The sequence below is a fragment of the Heterocephalus glaber genome, unplaced genomic scaffold, assembly GCF_053883595.1.
Source record: "Heterocephalus glaber isolate CG9 unplaced genomic scaffold, H.glaber_assembly_v1.0 deba00001497, whole genome shotgun sequence".
Classification (NCBI taxonomy): Eukaryota; Metazoa; Chordata; class Mammalia; order Rodentia; family Bathyergidae; genus Heterocephalus; species Heterocephalus glaber.
In genome coordinates this window covers 9609764-9630803 of record NW_028258320.1, presented here as the reverse complement: position 1 = coordinate 9630803, position 21040 = coordinate 9609764, and the positions used below count along the sequence as shown (strand labels likewise).

Below are 21040 nucleotides of genomic sequence, written 5' to 3'. Positions count from 1 at the left end.
TGGATGAAACCACTGGTGAGAACAACACGCCATGATCCAACCACCTACTAAAAGCTGCACTTCTGAACACCAGACTTTTGGGGGACATTCTAGATCTAAACCATACCACAACTCACAGGCCCATCAGTGGCCAAATGTACAAACACGATGTGATATATCCATACAGTGGAATTACTGGGCTCTAAAAAGGAAAGAAATACTGATGCTTGCTCCAACTTGGAAAAACTTTGGGAATTGTATGCTAAGTGAAAGAAGTCCGTCACAAAAGGCCACGCACTACATGGTTCTACTCATAGGAAATGTCCAGTGCAGGGAGGTCTGTAGAGATAGAAAGTAGATTTATGGATGCTCAAGGATGGAGGGGATAATTGATGGAGATGCCAGTGGGTGGTAACTAAAGTGCATGAACCTTCTTCATGGGACGATGCTAATGTTCTCAAGTTCACCTTTGGGGTAGTTAAGTATATCTGTGACCACACCAGCAACTATTTTAATGGGTGAATTGTATAGGATGTGAATTGGACCTCAAGAAGCCTGCTTCTAAGTGTGTAGTAGCAAAGTCTCACAATTCTTTGGGTGTATAAGCTGTCTCTTCCCCTTTCAGAGCAGCGATCCCAAGTGAGATCATCACAGTATTGTTGAACAGAGCAGCCTGTTCTCAGACACAGGAGGGCAGGCTAATTCCCCCAGTAAAGGAAGAGCCCAGTGACTTGAAAACACAAGTTGTTGGTTTTATTTGGAGCCAACGAAATGCCAGGATCCCCTTCTTTCTCATCAGTGCCCTTCTGTGTGAAAAACTCGATGAGACTGAGTCCACATGACCCTGTGATCCAGCAACCTGCACAATTAGGGTTTTGTTTCATTTTAAGTGGTAAATCAGCTCAGCACCTGCAAGAAATGAGATCCTTTTAGTGTTCACAGAAGCTTTCTGATTCTCAGATTTTAACTTACGCTGAGAATTCAAGAACACAAGTTTTCCATTTTTTTTGGTAAGCAATCAGGCACCTGCAGAATTCGCCCCTCACCACAGTCTTTATGGTCATCACCACTGTCACGATGGTCAAATGCTGTAGACACCTGGCCTCCCGAGGCTCATACTTCTCGTGCTGCAAAGCCACAGGTGACAATGTGACTAATGTGGATGTCACTGCATGCTGTGGATCACTAGCATACCATTTCCCATGGCAAGCAGTTCAGCTCTGCCTCCAAGTCCAGGGGGTGCCCAACAAATCTCCAGACACCATCCGTGGAGTTACCTCCTGGGGCCACTCTTGGTATCAATTGCAGACAGTTGAGATCCAAAGAGGAGACTTGAGACAACAGTGATTCAAACAGGGCACGTGTGGTACCTAAGGGAAAGAGGGGCTGGAGATGCCCTCCAGTGCCCCCTGCTGGTATGCTGGTGATAGGTTAGGTGGCAAGGGCGTGGGGTGTCAGGAACTGGTCACTGGAGGGAGGATTTACAGCTCAGGGACAGCAGAGCCTGGATGCCTGGGTCACTGAGCATTGCTTTCTTAGGCTCAGTGAAATGCTTAGGCCATTTGCATTTAATGTAATGTAAATGGGGTATAACTGAAATCAACGATCTTACTCTTTGTTTTCCCTCTTACTTGGCTTTCATTCTCTTCTTGGATTGAATTTTTTCTTCTAAATGATTTCATTTTTATCTCCACTATTGACTTCTAGATTTAGCTCTTCATTTGGAGTGGTTTCTTTCTTTCTTTTTTGGTACTGGGGATCTAACTTGGGACCTTGCGCTGTGAGACGGGTGCCAGAACCACTGAGCTAAATCCCCAGCCCTGGAGTGGTTTCTTTGGGACTGGATGTATAGTTGTTTAACTTATCATGAAACTGATTGCAAACAATATACCCATTTTACAGAGAGCCTAAGAATTGCGGGGTCAAATGACAACTTTATTTTTAACTTTTTTCTAAAGGAATTGCCAGACTTTTCCAAAAAAGCTCTACTATACATTTCTGCCAGCAATGTATGAGGGTTCTGACTTCTTTGAGTCCTCACCAACCTTCCTGTTATCCTTTTTGTTCTAGTCATCCTTGTAGGTGTGGGCTGTCACTGTGGTTTTATTTTTCATAGCCCCATTGGCTGCCAACGTTGAACACCTTCTCGTGAGCTTATCAGGCAGTTGTGTATCTTCTTCGAAGCAATGTCTGTTCAGATCCTTTGCTTTTTTAAAAATTGTTTTGTGGTTGAGCTGTCAGAGCTCTTTACGCAGTATAGATACAAATTCCTTATCTGATGCAGATGATCCTCAATTTATTATGGCTCGATATTTTAAAATTTTATAATGATATAATGGAAATATTCATTTGTTAGGATCTGTACTTTGAATCTTTTTTTTTTTTTTTCTTTGGTACTGGGGATCAAACTCGGGTCCTTGTGCTTGTGCAGCAGGCGGCAAAACCACTGAGCTAAATCCCCAGCCCTGTACTTTGAATCTTGATCTTTTTCTGGGCTAGCAGTGTGTGATGCAGTGCTCTCTTGCAGTGCTAAGCTGTGGCACCGAGCTACTCACTCAGCCAACCACACCATCTGGTAGGTGAACAGCCAGCCCTCCAGGGTACCAGGTTGCTCCACTATGATGTATAGGAGCTTGGACATTAAATGCATTTTTGGCTTTTAATATTTTCAATGTATAGTGGGGTTATTCAGCTGCAACTCCATCATAAATGAAGGAATATCAATTCACAGTTTATATATAGACATGTCTCACTTAAAGAAGAGATGTATTCTGAGAATTACATTAGGTGAGTATGTCCTTGTGTGAACATCATAGAGTAGTTACAAACTGAGAAGGCTACAACAGCGCAAGGCAATGTGATCCTATGGGACTGTGGAATATGTGGTCGGTCACTGACTGTGACTTTACCTTGCAGCGTGTGACTGTTCATATGTCCCAGGCTTCAGAGAGCCTTGTAAATTCTGACCCGTCCTAGCACCAGCCCAAAACTACAAGGGTGACCCCAGGCAGCCCAAAGGCTGTCAGCCCAACATGGATTTCATCCCACGTCTGTCTGGGAGATTGTCAGAGTGAAGACCTCTAGAGGTCAGGGCTCACCTAGGATGCGGGAGAAAGAAAAAAATAAAATCCCCTTTTAATCCCCCACTACAGTACCCGCTTGCCTGCCAGCAGGAAGTTGCAGTTCTCGATTCAGCCACCAGAGGGCAGATGGCAACCAGTTAATGGGAGCAAGAGGAAAGAGAGCTGGGGAATTCTGAGCCCGCAAGTTTGTCACGAGAGAGCAGGCCCCAGAGTTGGAAGTTGTCTCCACTTTGGAGCCCATCCAAGGTCAGATTCCCAGGGAGAAGAAGATCAGGCAATTATATGCTGGCCAAGCGTCCTTTGCCACAGCACAGCAGGGAAACCGAGGCAGAAGCCCGGTCAGAACTAAGCCTACAGAGTGTAGGTACTGGGAGAGGAGGGGATTGGCCTGGGAACCAAGGAGAGCCAACAGGTCCAGGCCTTTCCTGGGGCAAGGTGCGGACTCCAGCTGCGGGCCCCATAGGCTCCAGAGCTTGTGGCCGAGCAGAGGCGGAGGCAGGGCTTGAGAGCCGTGTCAGGGGCCCCATGGCCCAGCTGTCCCGTCACCTCCTGTCAACAACTTGGTTGTGCCTGTGTCCCATGCGTTGTGCTGCCTTGTCTAGTTTACTTTTTTTTTTCTGGTATCGTGCATCGAACTCAGGACCTTGCGCTTGTCAGGCAGGCGCACCACTGAGTTACATCCCCCCCTCTAGTGTACTGTTGACCATGGCCCTTGGGTAGGTAGGTGGGCATTGTCATTCCCGTTTACAAGGGGGGAAACTGAGGCTCAGAGAGGCCCGGTCCATCTGACTCGAGTCCTTGCCCAGGATGATGACAGGGAGGCAGAGATGGAGGTGACAATAGTGCCCGAGCCTCGGCTTTCGAGCAGGACTTGGACCCTACATGGCCCAGCTGGAGGTGGGATGTGGAGGGGCCGAGTGGGTGCTGCTTGGGTGCGGGGAAGGGCCCTCACCTCCTGCACCGATGTGGAGGATGCGCAGGTGCTGGGCCCAGAGCAGGAGGCAAGGAAGGGCACATCGTGGGACAGAAGCACAGGCACTGCGGGCTGGCTTGCTGGGGATGCAGTGGAGACCCGCAGAGCCGCCCTGCCCCACCCCCAGGGCGGCCAGAACTCTTCAGGGACAGACCTGGGGGGGGAGGCTGAGAGCCCCCTGGGGCTGCTGCTCAGCTGCAGGAAGTGGCAGGGTAGGGACCAGACCCCAGACTGCTGTCTCTTGGTGTGGGGAGCAGCCTTGGGAAGGTACAGGGAGGAAAGCTCTCTGAACCTCAGGTCCCCGCTTTGTGAAATGTGAGTCATAGGCTAGGAGGGGTGGTGCATGCCTGTGATCTCAGCACTCTGGGGAGGCTGAGGCAGGAGGAGCACAATGGTGACTCCAGCCTGGGCAATTTAGTGACTTAGAGAGAACTTGTCTCAAAACAAAACACGAAAAAAGGGCTGAAGATGGAGCTTCTAGTGAGAAGCCCTTAGTTTAATCCCTGGTACTGAAACAAAGGTGACTCATCATGGTCCCCGCGCACAGGTCATTGCAAGGTCAAACCACGATGTGCTGGAGCAGTGGATGGCTGTCACACCTCACATCTCCAACCGCTGTGCACTTCCTCGGCGAGACTCACTTGGAGCTCAGCTCCTGACCAGTCAGGAAACAGCACAGTGAAGACCTTGGTGTGGCCAGTCCAATGCTGGCTGGGTTAGTTGGTCTCGGCCCCTCTCCTCTCCTGCCCCCCATTCTGGGTCACTTGGAGACATATTTCCCCCAACCACTGGGTGGTCAGCCAGGATTTTGCTCGCTCTCAGGCAAGGGTTTAGGGCTGGACTCTCTCCTTCCCTAGGGTCCCCAGCTTGCAGGGAAGGAGGTGGGTGGGTTCACAGGAAGTGTGCTTCTTTCTGCTCCGGAGTCTCTTCCCTTTGAAAGTAGCATTGGCTAAGAGGGGGCCAGAAGAGGGCACCCTGGGCTCACGGCTGGGGGAACCTTTCTCCACAGGGACCTTCTGGCTGGGGTGGGCATCTTCATGGGATGGTCAGCTGCCCTTGCTGGGTGTGTGTGTGAATATGTGTGCATGTGGGTGTGACTGTGAGTATGGGAAGAGGTGAGTGTGCCAGCCGGGGAGTGAGCAGGGCCTTTCCTGCCTCCTGGGAATCGGCCCCAGGGTGGATGGTAGGGGAGGAGTTGGGGGCCCGAGGCCAGGCCAGGCTGTTCCTGGCTCTGGCCACAGCACTGTGAGAACAGCCAAAAAGGAGGCTGCCGAGGGAGCCCACCCCCAGCACCTGCCTCCCAAACACACTGGCAGAGGCAGGAATGACACAGGCCTAAGGCCCACTGGCCAGGCAGCATCTGGGAGGGCAGCAAGCACTCGATGCCTACCGGGGTCTTCCAGGCCATGGACGCTGGTCAGGATGTCGGGGCAGAGAGGCCTGGCCTGGCTCCCTTGCGCCCCCCAGCCCAGGGCCCCAGGCGTGGCTGCCTGGGAAATGCTGTTAGGTGGCCAATCGTTGGAGGCCGAGACAGGTTCTATAAATCTGTGTCTGCAGTGCCCTCATGGGTCAGAACCAGCGTGAAACCCAGAGGTGACGGTGCAACAGAGAACCCCACCCATCATCTTGGGGACAGGGCTCTATCCAGCCTCAGTTGCCCCATCTGCCCCGTTGGCATGCTGTCACCTGCTCTGGATCCTGCCAGGACAGGGAGTGAGACACAGGAGGCCAGAAAGGCAGGGTGGCCACCAGGGCCGCCTCCTGCCATGGGGAGCATCTGCCCAGGGCAGGGTGATGGCAAGAGAGAGGCCATCCCGGAGCCATGGGGACAACTGACTGTCCTCAGCTTACGCGTGAGGACCGTGTCACTCATTCTGAGAAGGGTGCCAGGCAGGGTGCTGGCCTGGTCCGCCTCCACTGTGTCGAGCTGACACCAGGGTGTCCCTTACAACCTCACAACCATCCTAGGTTGCTGCTGCCTCCCCACTGCCTTTCCACCTGCCTGGTCTTCTCACATCCAAGACCACCCAGCCTGGGGCTCCCTACTTCCCCCACCTTGGCAACCCTAGAATCTGCCTCAGTGGGAGGCTCAGCTTCCACCCCGAGCTGGGCTGGCTTCTCGGCTCCCCTGGTTCCCCTTCCTGTGCCCACTCCTGGGCCCCTCAGCAGCCAGCTGCCTCTGGAAGTCAGTATGAAATCCAACCGGAAATCCTTCCTGTCCAGCGGAATCATTGCTTTCCCCAGCTCTGGGAGATGTCGAAATGCAGGCTGTGCTGGCTGTGAGCTTGTTCTCTCAGAAAGCAAAACACGCAGATGATGCACATGGACACAGACCTCAGAGCCAGGGCGGAAAGTGGGGCGACAGCCTCAGGCTTGGTGGCAGCAGGACTCTGTCTTGTCTGGTGGTAGGAAGACCTGCCCAGGGGTCCTGAGTTTGAGGCCTGGCTCCCCTCTCCCCTGTGTGGCCTCTGCCTGAGCCGCAGACAATGGGTGGGGGAAGTCACAGCCCCTGGGTCACCTTGGGCGGTCCCAGTGTGAGCAGCATCACATGGCTGGACTATTTGAGCTGCACAGAACCCCACAGGGAGCTGGGCCTTGGAGAGGTGGGTGGGGGCCCCAACATCATGCAGCCAGGCGGAAGGTTTCCAGGGAGCCCTGCAAAGGACCTGCTGGGGTCCCTCAGAAGATCTGTCCTCGGTGTGATGCCTGGTGTCTGGGACTCAAATCCCAGGCTCAACCAAGAAGGCTGAGTACAAGTGGCTGCATGGGGTCCAGGGCTGCGTCTCCAAGGCAGATTCCCTGCTATATATGGTGCCCTGCACTCCGGGCTAGCGTGTGACCTAATCAGCCGGCAATCTCTCCTGGCTGGGGCCCGACTTGGGGAGAGCCTGACCCTAGAGGATGTCCACTTGGGGGCGGAGGGGCCAGGAGGAGCAGACCACTGAACGGAAGCAGAGCAAGGACTAGGTGATAAGATGGCCCACAGCCATCCACCCTGGCGCCTCTGCCTATGAGATGTCCACCCCGGTGCTCTATGTAAACAGGAAGCCCACGAGCCTCTGCGCATTGCAAAGTTCTTTTAATATAGCATGAAAAGGCTATATTTCCAAAGGCAAGGCGTATACAGTCTCCAGGAATAAGGCACACACTGGAATGCCATCCCGAGGGCTGCCCTGCGGGGAGCCAGGCGCTGTCTCCATGCACCCTCCCAGAGGGGCCCACGGGTTCTGTTTGTCTTTTAGCTGGACACACACACGGACATCACGGACACGACAGGGTCACCACACGGGGTGGAGGAGGTCCAGGAGCCAGAGCTGGTCATGAGAGCGATGATCCCAGCTGCCACCAACCCCAGGGGTCGGGGGAAGCACTGGGCCACCTCTCCAAAGGCCGGGACACCTCTCCCTTCGGCGTTAGTTGCTGCACTGGGCTACAATGTAATGAGGTCAGGTTAAACATGTGTTTAGAGTAGATTCAAGTCTATTAGATGCTCTGGGTGACCGATCCAAGTTCAAGAGCAGAACCTGGGGGTTCAGGTAGAAGAGTCTCAGGTGTCACGGGAGGCTGGCTCCCCTCTCTCCATGGGCGTGCTGGCTGGCCCAGGGGCTGGTTCATCTCATGCTTCCTCTTCTACTCATCCCCTCCCTGCCCTCCCCTACAAAATTAATAAAACCATAGTAACAAGGTAATAATAAGAAGGTGCAGGAAAACAGATTACAAGGCTGCGCTGGTTCTCCTCAGTGGAGGGTCACCGTTCCCTTTTTCGCTATGTATCTAATAATAGCTCCCCTTTAAAAAAGCAGTACTTTCCAAAATACACATATGTATAAATACAGGACAAGAGCACATTAATAAGTCTAAACACTGGAATAATATGCTGGCTACTTAATACTGATATTTTCATCCCAGGAAAACAATACAGAATAACAGCAACATGGCTTTAAAGATCTGCAAAGTTTTTTTCTCATCAGAATTATGTACCAACTTCATATAATATTCTATGTAGACAATATTTCCTTCTTAATGTAGTTCAGTTGCATACTTTTTACAGACCAAAGCATAGTAAAAAAACAAACTAAAAAAACAAACAAACAAACCTAGTAACAGGAAAAAAAAGTTCTCACCATAAATATTTTCTTGTAGTTCAACCAGAAGATTTGTAAAAACACTTCCAGAAATCTTTGATATTGTGTTGCCCTCCTAAAAGTTCTGAAGTTTGGAGAATGCTTCTCTTTTTGTTTTTGATTTTTAAAAAATCAATTCTACTTTTCTTTGATTTTTGTTCTTTAAAAAAAAAAAGGCCCTCAAATATATACAGACAGAAATCACTGTGAAGTTTTGGGGTGGGGGGAGGGGTGGACAGGGAGAAGCTACCAAATTCAGTGTTGTGAAAAAAAGTGGTAACCATGCAGAAATTTTAACATCTATGGATTTTTTCCCCTCAAAATACACACATAGTATTTTTGTTTTTTAAAAAAGGAGTTCTGTGTCAAGTATAACTCAAAATAAATACAAATTCACAAGTAGAGCTATCGAATACTTCATATGGGGTAAACACTGTGATCTCTCAACTAGCTGGCTACATCTGCTAACCACAGGCGATTGTCCCTTTTTGAACACGCTAATACCACACGCTCTTATCTCTGGGCCCCTGGGCCCTCTGAGCACTAAGCTCCCACGGCACACAGCCTGGACGGGGGTGTCTTCTGCTAATTACAGAGAGAGAATGCCTCAACAGTGCAACAGGGTCGCATGGAGTGGTTGCCTCGGGCCCACCCGCGAAGTGGCCACCTGCACGGATCTCTGGGCCATGTTGCCCGCTGAGGAGGTCACTTAGGGGTGCCGTCCTATTTCCTGTTGGCCCTGGCTTTCTGTGGTCTGCAGCCTGGGTTCTTTCTCCAGTGTGAGCTTCCCCCACCTTTGCAGCCCAGCTGCAGACCCCAGGCATCCTTGGGCCGAATGTCCCCATACTCTGCTTGTCCTCCAGGTGGACAAGTGCACTGTCTGCCACTGGGAGCATTCTCTTCAGAGGCCCAGCAGGATGACGCCATCTGCAGCTTCAATGCAGTGCTGGGCTGGGGAGTCTCCAGTGGCAGTGCCCAGTGTGGCTGGTGCCAGCATGCTAGGGGCATGCAAACACACCTGTTTTAAGCGCTCAGAGGGTGGGGCCCCTCAAATCTACCCTGCAGCCCCCCTGGCTGCAGGTCGCTCCATCTCTACTACCCATTCCCTGGACCCTTGGTGAGCACTTTACTGTAAATCCTCACTTGCACAAAGCATTTTCATTTGAAAACTAAAGGCGACCGGGCACCAACTAAAGGCAACGAGTATCCTCGAGCCGTGGTAAACACTGGATTTCAGGCCCATTTTGTGGTCTGATTTGTTTTTGTTTTGTTTTGTTTTCCCACAGAGGCAGAATGTTGGGGCAAAATCAAGCGACCCAATCCTGGCAGCTGGTTCTGTCCCTGCCCCGTGAGAAAAGAACAACGGAATTAGGGCTTCTCGCTGGGGAGAAAGGAGGGTGTGTGCTTCCTGCCAACCAGGACTGTGGTCTCCCTGGCCGTGTGACGTGCCACGAGGCCTCTCTGCTCCTCTGGGAGGTAGGAAGTCACTGTCCCCATCTCCATGCGACAGATTCCATGGCTTGTCTTCAGGTAGCCCTGTGAGGGGCTAGGTTGTGTGTCGGGGGGGTCCTTGTCCATTTTTTGGCAGGGGAAGGGGACAACAGATGAGGCAGCTGCAGGGGAGGACTCTTCCTCCCTCAGCCCTGCTTCCTAAGTGGCCATTCGGGGGCAGAGGGGTGGAGTAAGGGGTACCTGGGAGGAGTCACCCACATCTGGGGGGGCGGATACCCCCAAACAAAGGCGCTGTTCCAGGACAGGCACCCGGCCAGCCTGCTCCTAGAACATCAGCGCTCTCAGGGACTTCTGTTCTCTAGTGCCACTCTCTCACCTAGCTGATGGGGAAACTGAGGCTGAAGATGTGCCATCTTCTCCCCAGGTGGCACAGCGCGTCTCCAGCGGGCCAGGCCTGTGTCCTTTGAACTGGGGCTTGCGGCCCTGACGACCCCTCACGGGGATGGGACTGGAATGAGGCTGACAGGACTCAGCTACCAGGGGTGTGGAGGGTCATGGAGGTGCCCCCCAGAAGCCCCAGGACACATCTCGGAGCACTGCCCAGCACTCAGTGCTATCTTCTAACCTCTTCAGCCTGGGTCTAGGGTGGGCAGCTCCCAGGTTCAATGTGGTGACATCAGAGGGGGTCAGGATTTGGGACTTCCTGTGGGCAGGGGACAGAGGCCCACTCCCCACGCACTGTGGCTGCTCACTCAGGACTGAAAGACGAGCTCTCTGAGAGTGGCTTTGCACACAGGCAAATAGGGTGGTCTGGGCAGGGGGGGTCTGGCCGGCCTTGGGGACACAACCCCTGGGAGCCTTGGGATTCACAGTAATTTAGTGCACTTGTGACCAATGCAGGCTACTCAGCCCAGAGGGCCTCCCGGAGAGGGGGGCCTGGGGACAGCAGTGTGAGTAACACTGTCAGCAAACGCGAGGCCCGGGCCGTGCGGGCCCCTCAGCGGCTCGGGGAGGTGGCGGGCGCTGGCGTCACTGCACGCGGCGGCAATAGTAGCCCAGCACCTTGCACTTCTCACACAGGTGCTGCGGGTGCTCCTTGCTCTGGTCGGACACGTCCAGGCCGTCAGGCTTCTCCAGGGGTCTCTGCGGGAGGCCAGCACAGGGACAGACGCAGAAGCAAGGCCATGGGGAGTCCAGAGCAAGACAGAGGGACAAGTGGAGCACCGGGAGACAAAGAGGGAGAGATCCAGAGACAGGCAGACACACACAGAGAGCAGCAGAGACACAGAGAGACGCACAGAGGGCCAGAGGGCGAGAGAGTGGCACTGTAGTCACCGAGGCGCTGGGAGGGCGCCTGATGACTCGGCCTCCTGCTCCCACTCTGACCCGAGGCACAGGTTGTGGCCCTGGCGGGGAGCGGTCTTGTCCCGGCCCCCGGGCACACAGCTTTGGTCCCATGTCGCCCGAAGCTTACGGGAGTCAGGATGGCTCGGGACAGGGGCTCAGAGACTTCTGGATGAGGTCACTGAGTCCTGGGGCAGGGAGACCCCACCCACACCTGGTTCCCAGCACCTAGTGCTTCTTCCCCGGTGGCTTGTCACTCTCACCCGTGCTCAGGCAGCCTCAGATCTCCTGGCAGGTTCACCCGGGGACTCTCACAGCCCTTCCTTCGTGGGGTGAGTGAGCCCTGAGCTCCTTGGAGTTGGCAGCCAGGGTTCGGATCCTCCCCGCTCCCAGAGCCCGCTGTTTGTTCAGTGACTATGTGAGTGGAATGTCACTGCTTTCTAATAGGGAAACTGAGGCAGGCAGGAGTATATTTCTCATAGACTAGGAATGTCCTTGTCCCCTCTTCCCTTTCTGCCCATCTCAGAAGCCAGCAAACTCCCTGGAAATGCCATGGAGGTTTGAGGAGCACCCGAGCAGGCAGTGACCCCCTCCAGCCACAGCCCCACCTGGGGTCCTGCTCATAGAGGGTCCCCCGCACAGAGGTGGGGGACTCGGAGGAAGCTGGCCGAAGCCAGCTGGGAGCCATATGCCATGGTGAGGGCCGCAGTGGGACAGAGGGATCTCAGATTCCTGTGACATGGCCCAGGTGGTCAGGGAGGGCAGCTGAGGCAGGAGAATGGCAAGTTCGAGGCCAGCCTGGGCAATGTAGGGACTTAGTGAGACTTTTGAGACCCTGTCTCAAAGTAAAAACAATTTTAAAAGGCCTGGGGACTAGGTCAGTGTGAAGGCCCTGGGTTCCATCCCTACTATGGTAACAATCCTCCTGGGTTTCTTCTGATCCAACCCCTCTGTGGTGACAAGGGCTAGAAAGAGCAACACATACGGGAGCTCTGAGCGTTGCTCATGCTTGTTATCAATGGGATGGACACCGCAGGTACAGGTCCCTCTGAGCTGAAGCCAGGCGAGAAGGCCTCAGGAGGTGAGGCTCCCTGCTGTCCCTCACCGCCCCAGCTCGCTGTCCACGCTGTAAGGGCTTCTCCACCTGGAGCTGGACTCGGGGACCCTGCACCATCCTCCTGGAGACCCCCGCCACATGGGCCCTGGGGGCTCTCTGCTCGGCTCCCATAGGACCTCTGACCAGGGCAGCTCTGAAGGTCCCCTCCCCTGACCACCCCCACCCTGGCTCCTGGCCCTTGGTCAGCTGAGTAGTTCTCCTCCTTGGCTGTGACCTCTGTGTCCCAGGGCCTCTGTGTGGGCCCTGACCTGGCTGCCCAGCCCTGCTCAGCCTGCTGCCTGTGAGGAGCTGTGGGGAGCAGTCATGTGAGGGAAAACACGGGCAGCTGGGACTGATCAGTGAGGGCCACCCCCACCCCCTGCAGGGAGGCCAGGCTGAGCAGCGTTTTCTTCTCAGGGGAGGTGGGGCGGGGAGAGGGGAGCCACAGCTGGAGCCTGACAGGAAACAGATGTGGCAGAGGTGGAGTGTGCGGAAGAGCAGGGTTCTCAGGGGAGGCTGCTGCCCAGGTCAGAGCTGGAGAAACCAACCAACCCCTCTCCGCATGGGGGACCTGAAGGCTGGGGCTGACAGAGCTGGCGGGATGAGCTGCTCATGCCCCGTCCCTGCCCCCCGGGCCTCAGTCTCCCCCATGCACACAGTAGCTGCTCAGCAAACATCAGCTGAACAATCGAGAGAGGCAAGAGGGAGCCAAGCGCTCTTGAAAGATCCTTCCAGATTGGGCTCCTGGGCTCCTGGACGCTCGGATCTTGTGGATGGAGGGGGGCTGGAGTAGCCAAGCGGGCAGCCCTGGGGTGATCAGGCAGGATGGGGACTATGGGGGGTGACCCTAGGGATGGCAGTGCAGGGCAGTGACAGGCCTGGCAAGGCGGAAGGGACGCTGGATGCTAGGCCACTGTAGGGAGCTGGATCCTGCTGGCCTTGGGTGCTGAGCGGGCCCTGCCTCTCTGCCTAGGTCACTGGGGGGTTGAGAGCCGCACAACTGAGCCCCAGACCTGCGGTGCAGACTCAAGCAGTGGCCACGAATCTGAGGCCCTGCAGATACCAAGCCATTCCCAGCACCCCAGCCAGCCCCGCTTCCTGCTCCCAGGCCCCCGTCTGGCCCCTTCCGGTCCTTGTTACCCTGCAGCCCAAACCTGGTCCCTCTTCACAAACCCCAGCTTCTCCACTGACCTTGGGGGGACCACTCACACCCTGTGCCTCAGTCTCCTCCTCTGTGAAATGGAGAAACAAAAAGGCCCAACCTCACAGGGTGTCAGGGAGGGCAAACAGGTGGCTGAGCCGGGACACACACAGCAGCCCACTTGGGCTCAGGGCCGGGCACCCAACTCAGCTGACTATTTCCAAATAATCAGAAGTGCCGCCTCCCACTTGGGGACCCCCACACTAACGCAGAGCCCCACGAGCAGGGTAACTGTCTTAAGCTGAAGCCAGAGCCCGTGCTCTCCTGCTCCCACCAGTGCCCGTTGCCCAGGCTCTGGTGACCGTCCTGTTTCTCCGTAGGATGGCCATCCCACTGTGACAGGTCACACCCTCCAAGCGGCTTTCTCTGCCATCTGCCAGCAGGTCCTCTCCAGGTGAACGGGATCGGCCTCGCACCGCCCCGAATGGAGAGCCCCAGTCCGACCTACAGCAGCTGGAGGCCCCCAAGTCCCTGTGGGTGACTCTGTGGGTCACCACCGCCACCCCTCCCTTTGTTTTAAAATACACCTGAGGTCTCTGCTCACGCCATCCTGGTGCCAGTGCCCTTTCCCTCTTACCTGTCCTCAGGAAATGGGCTCTCCCTCCCCCGATCCCATTTCGGATGAGGCAGGGGAAGAAATGACCCAACTGGGGAGAGCTCATCTCACCTTAATTGTATGAAGGAGTGAAATGAGGCCCAATAAGAGAAGGCTTTCCGCAGAGAACGCCCTACCACTGCCGCCCCGCCCCGCCCCATTCCGCCCGGCCCCGCCCCCGAGCCGCCCGGGGCTCACCTGCTTGTGCGGGTACACGTTGATGTGGCACTTGATGCACTCCTGCCCCATGTTGGCCCAGGAGTTCCCGCTCATCCATTTTCTCTTGCACTTGGGACACTTGTACTCGCCAAAGCAGCGCTTTTTGCCCTGGTACGGTGTCAGACCCTCGCCTTTGGGGCGTGCCTGGAGGACAGCAAGCAGACACGGTGGGTTGGGGTCCAGGCGGCCCACATGATGTCCCCATGGGGTACTCATTTGTGCGTGGATCTTTTGACCCAACCTAGAGAGTGCCAAGGTCACCTCCAGGACTCCCTCCTGGGAACCCCAACACGCCCCCCCCACAGAACAAGGAGGTGGGGGACATCTTGAGGGAGGGAGGTACCCAGTGATGCAGGTGTCACAAAGGGTAGCTGATGGTCACAGGACCTGCACACAGCGGGACAGTGCAGGCACAGACACTGGTGTGCGGTGAACACGAGTCACTTCTCACCTCCCTCCCAGCCCCAGCCCCCCCACTTTCGGGGACCCCGACTTCTCTGCTTGCACCCCAAAGGCCAGGCAGGCTCTGCATTCACACTGGACAGGGCCTGTGTGGCTACACTCATGCCCCTCATGTGGGTGCAAACATCGCACCTCTGGCTCCTGGCTTCCGGTCTTTGTCTCCCCGTCAGCATAACACACAGGGTGGGTGGCCGTGCACAGGATTGGATTTCGAGCAGGTTTGGGGGGCGCGTTTACCAGGCAGCATTTCAGAAAGTGTAGGTCGCTTTCCTTTCTTCCGTGGTTATGAACAAGGCCACCACGACTGGCTGATCCGTGCACACGTTTGAGTATATCTGCAGGATCCTTTTGTAGCAGTGAAACTGCTGCACCCAGGGCATGTGCACTCTTCAGTTGGAAAGATCACACCTCCATCCTGCGCATGCACACCAATTTCATATCCCATCACCTCCCTCACAGAACTTTAGTCACAGTAACAGCCTTAACTACAGGTTTGCTTTCCATGATTTCGTCTGCCTCAGTTTGTTTTCAGTTATCACTGGTCAACTGTATGTCAAATGGAAAATTCTACAAATGAACAATGCAAGTTTTGAATTGCACAACAGGTCTGAGCACATAATGAAGTCTCCATGGGTGGCACGGGACTCACCCTTTGTCCAGGGCATCTGTGCTGTTGAGGCTGCTGCCCCTTAGTGTGGCAGTGCTGGGTTCAAGAAGCCCTAGCACTTGGGAGGCTGAGGCAGGAAGATCGCTGTAAGTTTGAGGCCAGCCAGAGCTACATAGTGAGATTGTCTTAAAAAACCAAACATAAATAAATAGGTGAAATGCTTGCTAGTTTTGCTGTTGCAACTCAAATTGCAAAAATTATGCAATTTGCAATAAAATAAGTGCATTAAGAAATTAGTTAAGACAGAAAAGGCATTAAATCACAGCATCTGGTACTATCCATGGTTTCAGACATTCATTGAGGGGCCTGGAATGTATCTCCTTCAATAAGGGAAGACTGTGGTATCACCAAGCTAAAAGGTAGAAAATCCCAGAGTAGCTTTGACTTGTGTGTCTTTTATTATGAGAAAGAGGGAATTTCCCCATTATTTAAGAATCATTTGTGTTTCCTTTGTGAACTCTTTGTTCATCTTCTCTGTGGGTTTTCTTTTCCTGATGGGGGCTTGATATTTTTTCTTATTGATTTGTAACTACACTTTCTATATTAAAGAAGCTTGTTCTATCTTGGAGTGTTTTAAAACCAGCTTTATTGAGATATGATTTGCATATCCCACACTTAACCCGTTTGAAGTGGGCGGTACACAGAGTTGCACACATATCACCGCAATCTAATGTGAGAACACTGCATCACCCCCTAAAAGTAGACCCGTGGTCACTAACAGTTTTCAGTGTACCTCCACATTCTCACAGCACCTGGCCCTAGCCAGCCAGTAATCTATTTTCTATCTCTATAGATTTATGTATTTTAGAAACTTCATGAGTGGAGACATATAGTACATGTTTTTTGTGTCTGGCTCCTTTTACCTAATGTAATACTTTCAAGATTCTTTCATGCTGGAGTGTGTGTCAGGAGCGCATTTCATTTGTTGGGGAGGGGCACTGGAGACAGGATCTCACTGTATATTCCAGGCTGGCTTTGAACTCACTATGGAGCCCAGGCTAGCCTCGAACTCACAGGGATCTCCCAAGTGCAGGGATTACAGATGTGTGCCACCACCAGTGTCCCCTTCTCTGGGTCACCACTGTCCTCAGTGGCTCAGTGTTTCACATGTGCCATCTCATCTTCTATGGTGGTGATGTCCATTATCCTTGCAGGGTAAGTTGCCCAGGATACCAGAGGTAGGCGTTGGACCCAAAATCTGTGCTCTTTTTTCCCCCAGTGGTGGAGATTGAACCCAGAACTTCACACGTGCTAGGCAGAGGCTCGGCCAATGAGCCACACCCTGGCCCTGCAGAGCACATGCTTTGACCACCATGTACTGCTCTGTGAGTGGGCAATTACCCAGGGAAGCTGCTATGACAAGATCATCTCATAACCAGGGCTTCTCAGGCTTCACTGCCTGCAGTTTCCCTGGGGCTTGTATCAAATTCAGATTCTGATGCCAGGGATCTAAGGTGAGCTTTTCCAGCAAGCAATCAGGTGTTGCTACTGGCCTGGCTCCACGCTGAATTGTCATAGCACGGAGCCTATTTCTATGTGACATCGCCTATTCTCAAGTATTAAAGTAGCTGACCCCAACTTTTAAAGCACTGCAGTGTGTATACAAATGCACTTAGCCGCTTCCTTTGTAATAGCCAAAAATCAGGAACAACCTGTGTCCAGCATCCTAGAGATGGAGAGATAAAACATGGCATAGCCATGCAATGGAATATTATTTGGCATCAAAATGCGATGAGGGCTAGGCATGGTGGCACATGCTTGTTATCCCAGTATTCGGGAGGCTGAGGCAGGAGGGTCATTATGAGTTTGAGGCCAGCCTTGGCTGTGTAATGAGTTTAAGGGCATCCTGGACTATGTAGTGAGACCCTGTTTCAAATGCCAAAATATCTGTCTCAAAAAAAGTAAAAATAAATACTTTTTTAAAAAGGTGACACAGAAGTATTTGTATCATTATAATTGTTTCCTTACATAGTGCAACAATGGTATATAAAATTTAATTTCTTCTTTTGGTAACCTTTCTCTCTCTCTCTTTCCTTCCTTCCTTCCTTCTTCTACCTCTTGGTGACAGCCTGCTAGAATTCCTGGAAGAATACTAAATAAGGTGACCCTTGTGCCGCGGGTATAGATCCAGGCTTGGAAAGAGAGCAGTGCCACCTAACGTCTTGGGATCCTTGATGGACGTCCTGGCAGAGCAGCATGGGGAGAAGGTCCTGTCCCTCTCCCCGAAGGTCTGAGATGCCTGTGACAGTGACAGGAAGGGACACTCAGTACAGTCAGGACCTGGCCTAGTCAGTGTGGGCAGAGGGTCATCCTGTGTTCCTGTGGGTTCCCCTGAGCCCTGTGCTGTGCCATCTCCCCAGGGGCCTGGCACCCGGCTCCTGGCAGCCTTCCTCCTGTCACCATCCTGTAGCACAGGGGCCCTTCTAAGGGTGTTCAGCATCCATTTTACCCCATCAAAGGTGATGAGGGAGCAGGCAGGGGCTGTGCCCACAGTGGGCCCTGTCCCCAGGCAAGCTGCTCCAGGACCTGGCTCCCTGCCTCACACAGCAGGGGCAAAGGGCGGGGGTCAGGGTATCAGAGGGAGGGGTCAAGTCATCCGTGCAAAACGTGCGGACCAGGCAGGGTTAGACACAGGTCTCAGGGTCTAGGAAGCCTCTGCTTCAGTAACGAGTGGGAAAGAAACATAGCCAGGGAATGGGGTGCAGAGGGGACAGTGGGGGAGAAGCAGGAAGATAGAAGGGGTGAGACAGGGACTGGGGCCCTCCTGGGGGTGAGACACTGGGGGTGGCCATTCCCACAGCCGCCCAGCCAGGCCCTGGGCAGCCCCGCACTGACACCCTGTCACAGGGAACCGGGCTCAGATCCGGGGCTCCAGGGCCAGGTGCCCGAGTCACAAAGCCACTCTGCCTGTAACCACATGGGGGGACTCAGGAAGTCACTCAATGTCTCTGCATCCAGGGGCTGGAGGATGACCAGGAGCTGCCTCCCTGGCTGTCGGGAGGATATGGCGCTGCCCGTCCAGCAAGGGATTTGCTCAGAGACCATGCTGCACAGGGGAGGGATGAAGGCCCTGGAGGTGACAAGGAAGCCAGGGCTGTGACCTACAGGCACCAGCTGGAAGAGGAAGGTCCCAGAAATGGGAGCAAGGCTGGGTTAGGTGGGGTCTCTAGCCATGGATTGGGGGAGAGGGTATAGCAAGCCAGAGCAGGAGCAGTGTGAGGCATCCTTGTCTTCTAGATTCTCATGGAAGGACCAGGAAAGGTGAAGGGAGGCTGCTGAAGCTTGGAGACAGGGCAAGAGGAAAGAAAATGGGTATTTGTGTAGCACCACCCATGTGCTGGGCTTTATGCCCAGGGCTCCCTGATTGCCAGGTTCCCATCCAATGCTTCCCAGAACCCTACAGGGCAGGAAAATCATTCAGCAGCTGGTGAAACTGAGGCCCAGGAGAGGGTGGGACTTGTCCAAGAGCATCCACATGTGTGGGGCGGGAAAGGCTGAGCAGGCTCCTCTCCAAGGCCACCCTTGCTGCCACTTCCATCTGCCACCCCCCAGTGTGTCCCCTCCATGACGCTCTGGCCTGTTCGAGGGAAAGGAGGGCTCCCAGCTGCAGGAACTGCAGGAGAAAATCCCTAGGGCCTCCTGCCCTACCCACCCCAGCGTCAGAGGGGACAGGGCCTGCGGGGCAGGCTAGGGAGGCCGTGGAAGGAGGGGACTGCAGGCAGTGAGAAGCCACTTCCCGGAAGGCTCTGTCATTGGGCCCAGTGTTGATTATGCTCATCCACGAGGGCAGGGCTGCAGAGAGAGGGCATTTTCACAGAACAAAGGCATCCCTGCCCCCCATCCCTCCTCCCAGAAAGGCAGGGCCTCTCTTCATAAACACCAGCACAAAGCACAGTCGCTGCGGACAGCTCAGAGGGGCCAGCACCAGCCCTGAGGGACGCCAGGCCCCAGCAGGCTGGCTGACCCAGGCCCCTGCCACATAGGCCCCTGGGGAATCCCATCTGCCGGAGCCCAGATGCAGCTCACTGGGGCTCAGAAACCACCTTTGGTGGCACAGATGGGGCTCTGGGGGCCAGGGAAGCGAGAGCGCCTACTGGAGGACGCACAGTAGGTCAGAGAAGAGCTGGCCTAGGGGTAGGGAATAGAAGGGTCCTCTGACCTCTCAGTCAGGGCTACAGTCACTGCAGGAGGGCGGCCCAGGAAGTGGGAGGCTGCGGCTGGTGGGGTGGGAAGTAGGCCTGGAGCCAAGGAGTTGAAAAGCCCAAAGCTGGGTGGGAACAGGGAGGAGCCACCAGGCAGCTTGGGAGGAGGCAGAAGATGCTGACGCTGTCTAGATCCTTCTGTGTTTTCTTCTCATCTGTTCACGAGATCTCTTGAGGGTGGCTCAAAGGGGGTGAGCGCCCCATCACTGGAGGCAGGCAAGCAGAGGCTGGGTAAACACCAATCGCCAATTATGCTGAGCGTACTTTTTTCTGGGTCAGGCAGTTGGGCCTGGTACCTCTGCGGGCACTTCTGACTCTGTAGTCCTGTAGCTGCGGAAGACTACCTAGGGAGGTGTGCAGGCGGGCACCGCGGGGGTGGGCGCTGGACAGATACACTTCACTGTTTCTGCAGGGCGGCTGGGCCCTAAGCCTTCAAATGTTAAAAAATGTCCTCTCCTTCCCCCACGCAATCCATTCCTAGGCTACTGTCAGAGAGGGGACCAGGGCGCTGTCCGGCGCCCACACAGCGCAGCCGTTCAGGACAATGAATGAAGACCTGGCACGGGTTCCGCATTCCATCGTGCACAAAGCCTCCCTCCCTAAATCGCGTTACACCCGTTGGATGGGTGACAAGAACGCCATTAAAGCAGTTGTGATGACTGTTTTGTTAGGAGTTTGGGAAAACGCTTGGAGAGAAAGCCGGGAAGCGCTGGACGGCTGCCCGTGAAAAGGAAAAATGCACAAGGAAACAGCCGGAAGCTGCGAGGTTCCTGGCCTGCAGCCCCTCCTCCTGCCCACCAGGGGGCGCCCGGTGCTTTCCCTAGGTGAGAGCCGCAGGGCTCCTCCAAGGGAGGCGCTCCACCCGGTGCAGAGATGGGCAGGAAAACATGAGGGAACAGGCCTGGGCCCAGGGATATGGCCCCACCTCTGACCTCTGACCTCGGACCCCGCCCAACACTCGGTATTCATTCCGTCCACTAATATTTGCTGTGTACGGACTCTGAACCGAGCCTGGTTCCAGGAATGTGAAAATACATAAGGCACACGAGGAAAGCCCTGCCTTCATGCGGCTTACAGTCTGGGGCCTCCTAAAGAGGTCGGCCCTGGGACCCTTTCCCCAGCCATGGCCCTTACTGGCGCCACACCCAGCCTCAAGCTCTGAAGACTCACGAGCTCAGGCAGAGCCCATCGGGCCTCCTAGGTGACAGGCACTAGCCAGTCATGACGTGTGGAATGATCTCTCACCCTCAGAATCAGCTCTTCGCCCCCGTGAAGGATGAGGAAACTGAGGCTTGGAACTGGGGCAGTGGGATGCCTGCCCGATATCACAGAATTAGGCAGCAGTGGACCAGATCCGAAGCCAAGCCTGTCGAGGGCCAGGACCAAAGCCTCTCTTTCCTGTTCATGCTCCGTGCGGTCGCCTCGGGACCCTCCCAAGACCCGACACTCATGAGTCCACACAGCACATGCACAGCCTGGACATGTGGAGGCTGAGGCAGCTGCAGGCTGCAAGGAGGCAGAGGAAGCGGCGGAGCAGAGGGACAGGTGGGCCTGGCCTCGTGGCCTGCAGGATGCCGGGAGGGAGGAAGGACGCCACCATGAGAGGTCGCCCTGGGCTTCCTCCAGGCCTCAAGGCCTCCTTG

At 54.7% G+C, this 21040-nt stretch overlaps 1 protein-coding gene across 4 annotated transcripts in view; it reads right to left on the bottom strand.

Moving 5' to 3' along the window:
- Positions 1-710: 710 nt before the first annotated feature.
- Zcchc24 (zinc finger CCHC-type containing 24) overlaps positions 711-21040 on the bottom strand; it is a 53537-nt gene continuing 33207 nt past the window's right edge. For 2 of the 4 annotated variants that reach the window (XM_004846390.4, XM_087184662.1), the window contains exons 3-4: positions 14046-14210; positions 7096-10754 (exon numbers count right to left, since the gene is read on the bottom strand). In XM_004846390.4, coding sequence (XP_004846447.1) covers positions 10641-10754; positions 14046-14210 — 279 coding nt within the window. In that variant the 3' untranslated portion in view covers positions 7096-10640. The other 2 variants (XM_087184663.1, XM_021259690.2) reach the window with 2 other exon arrangements.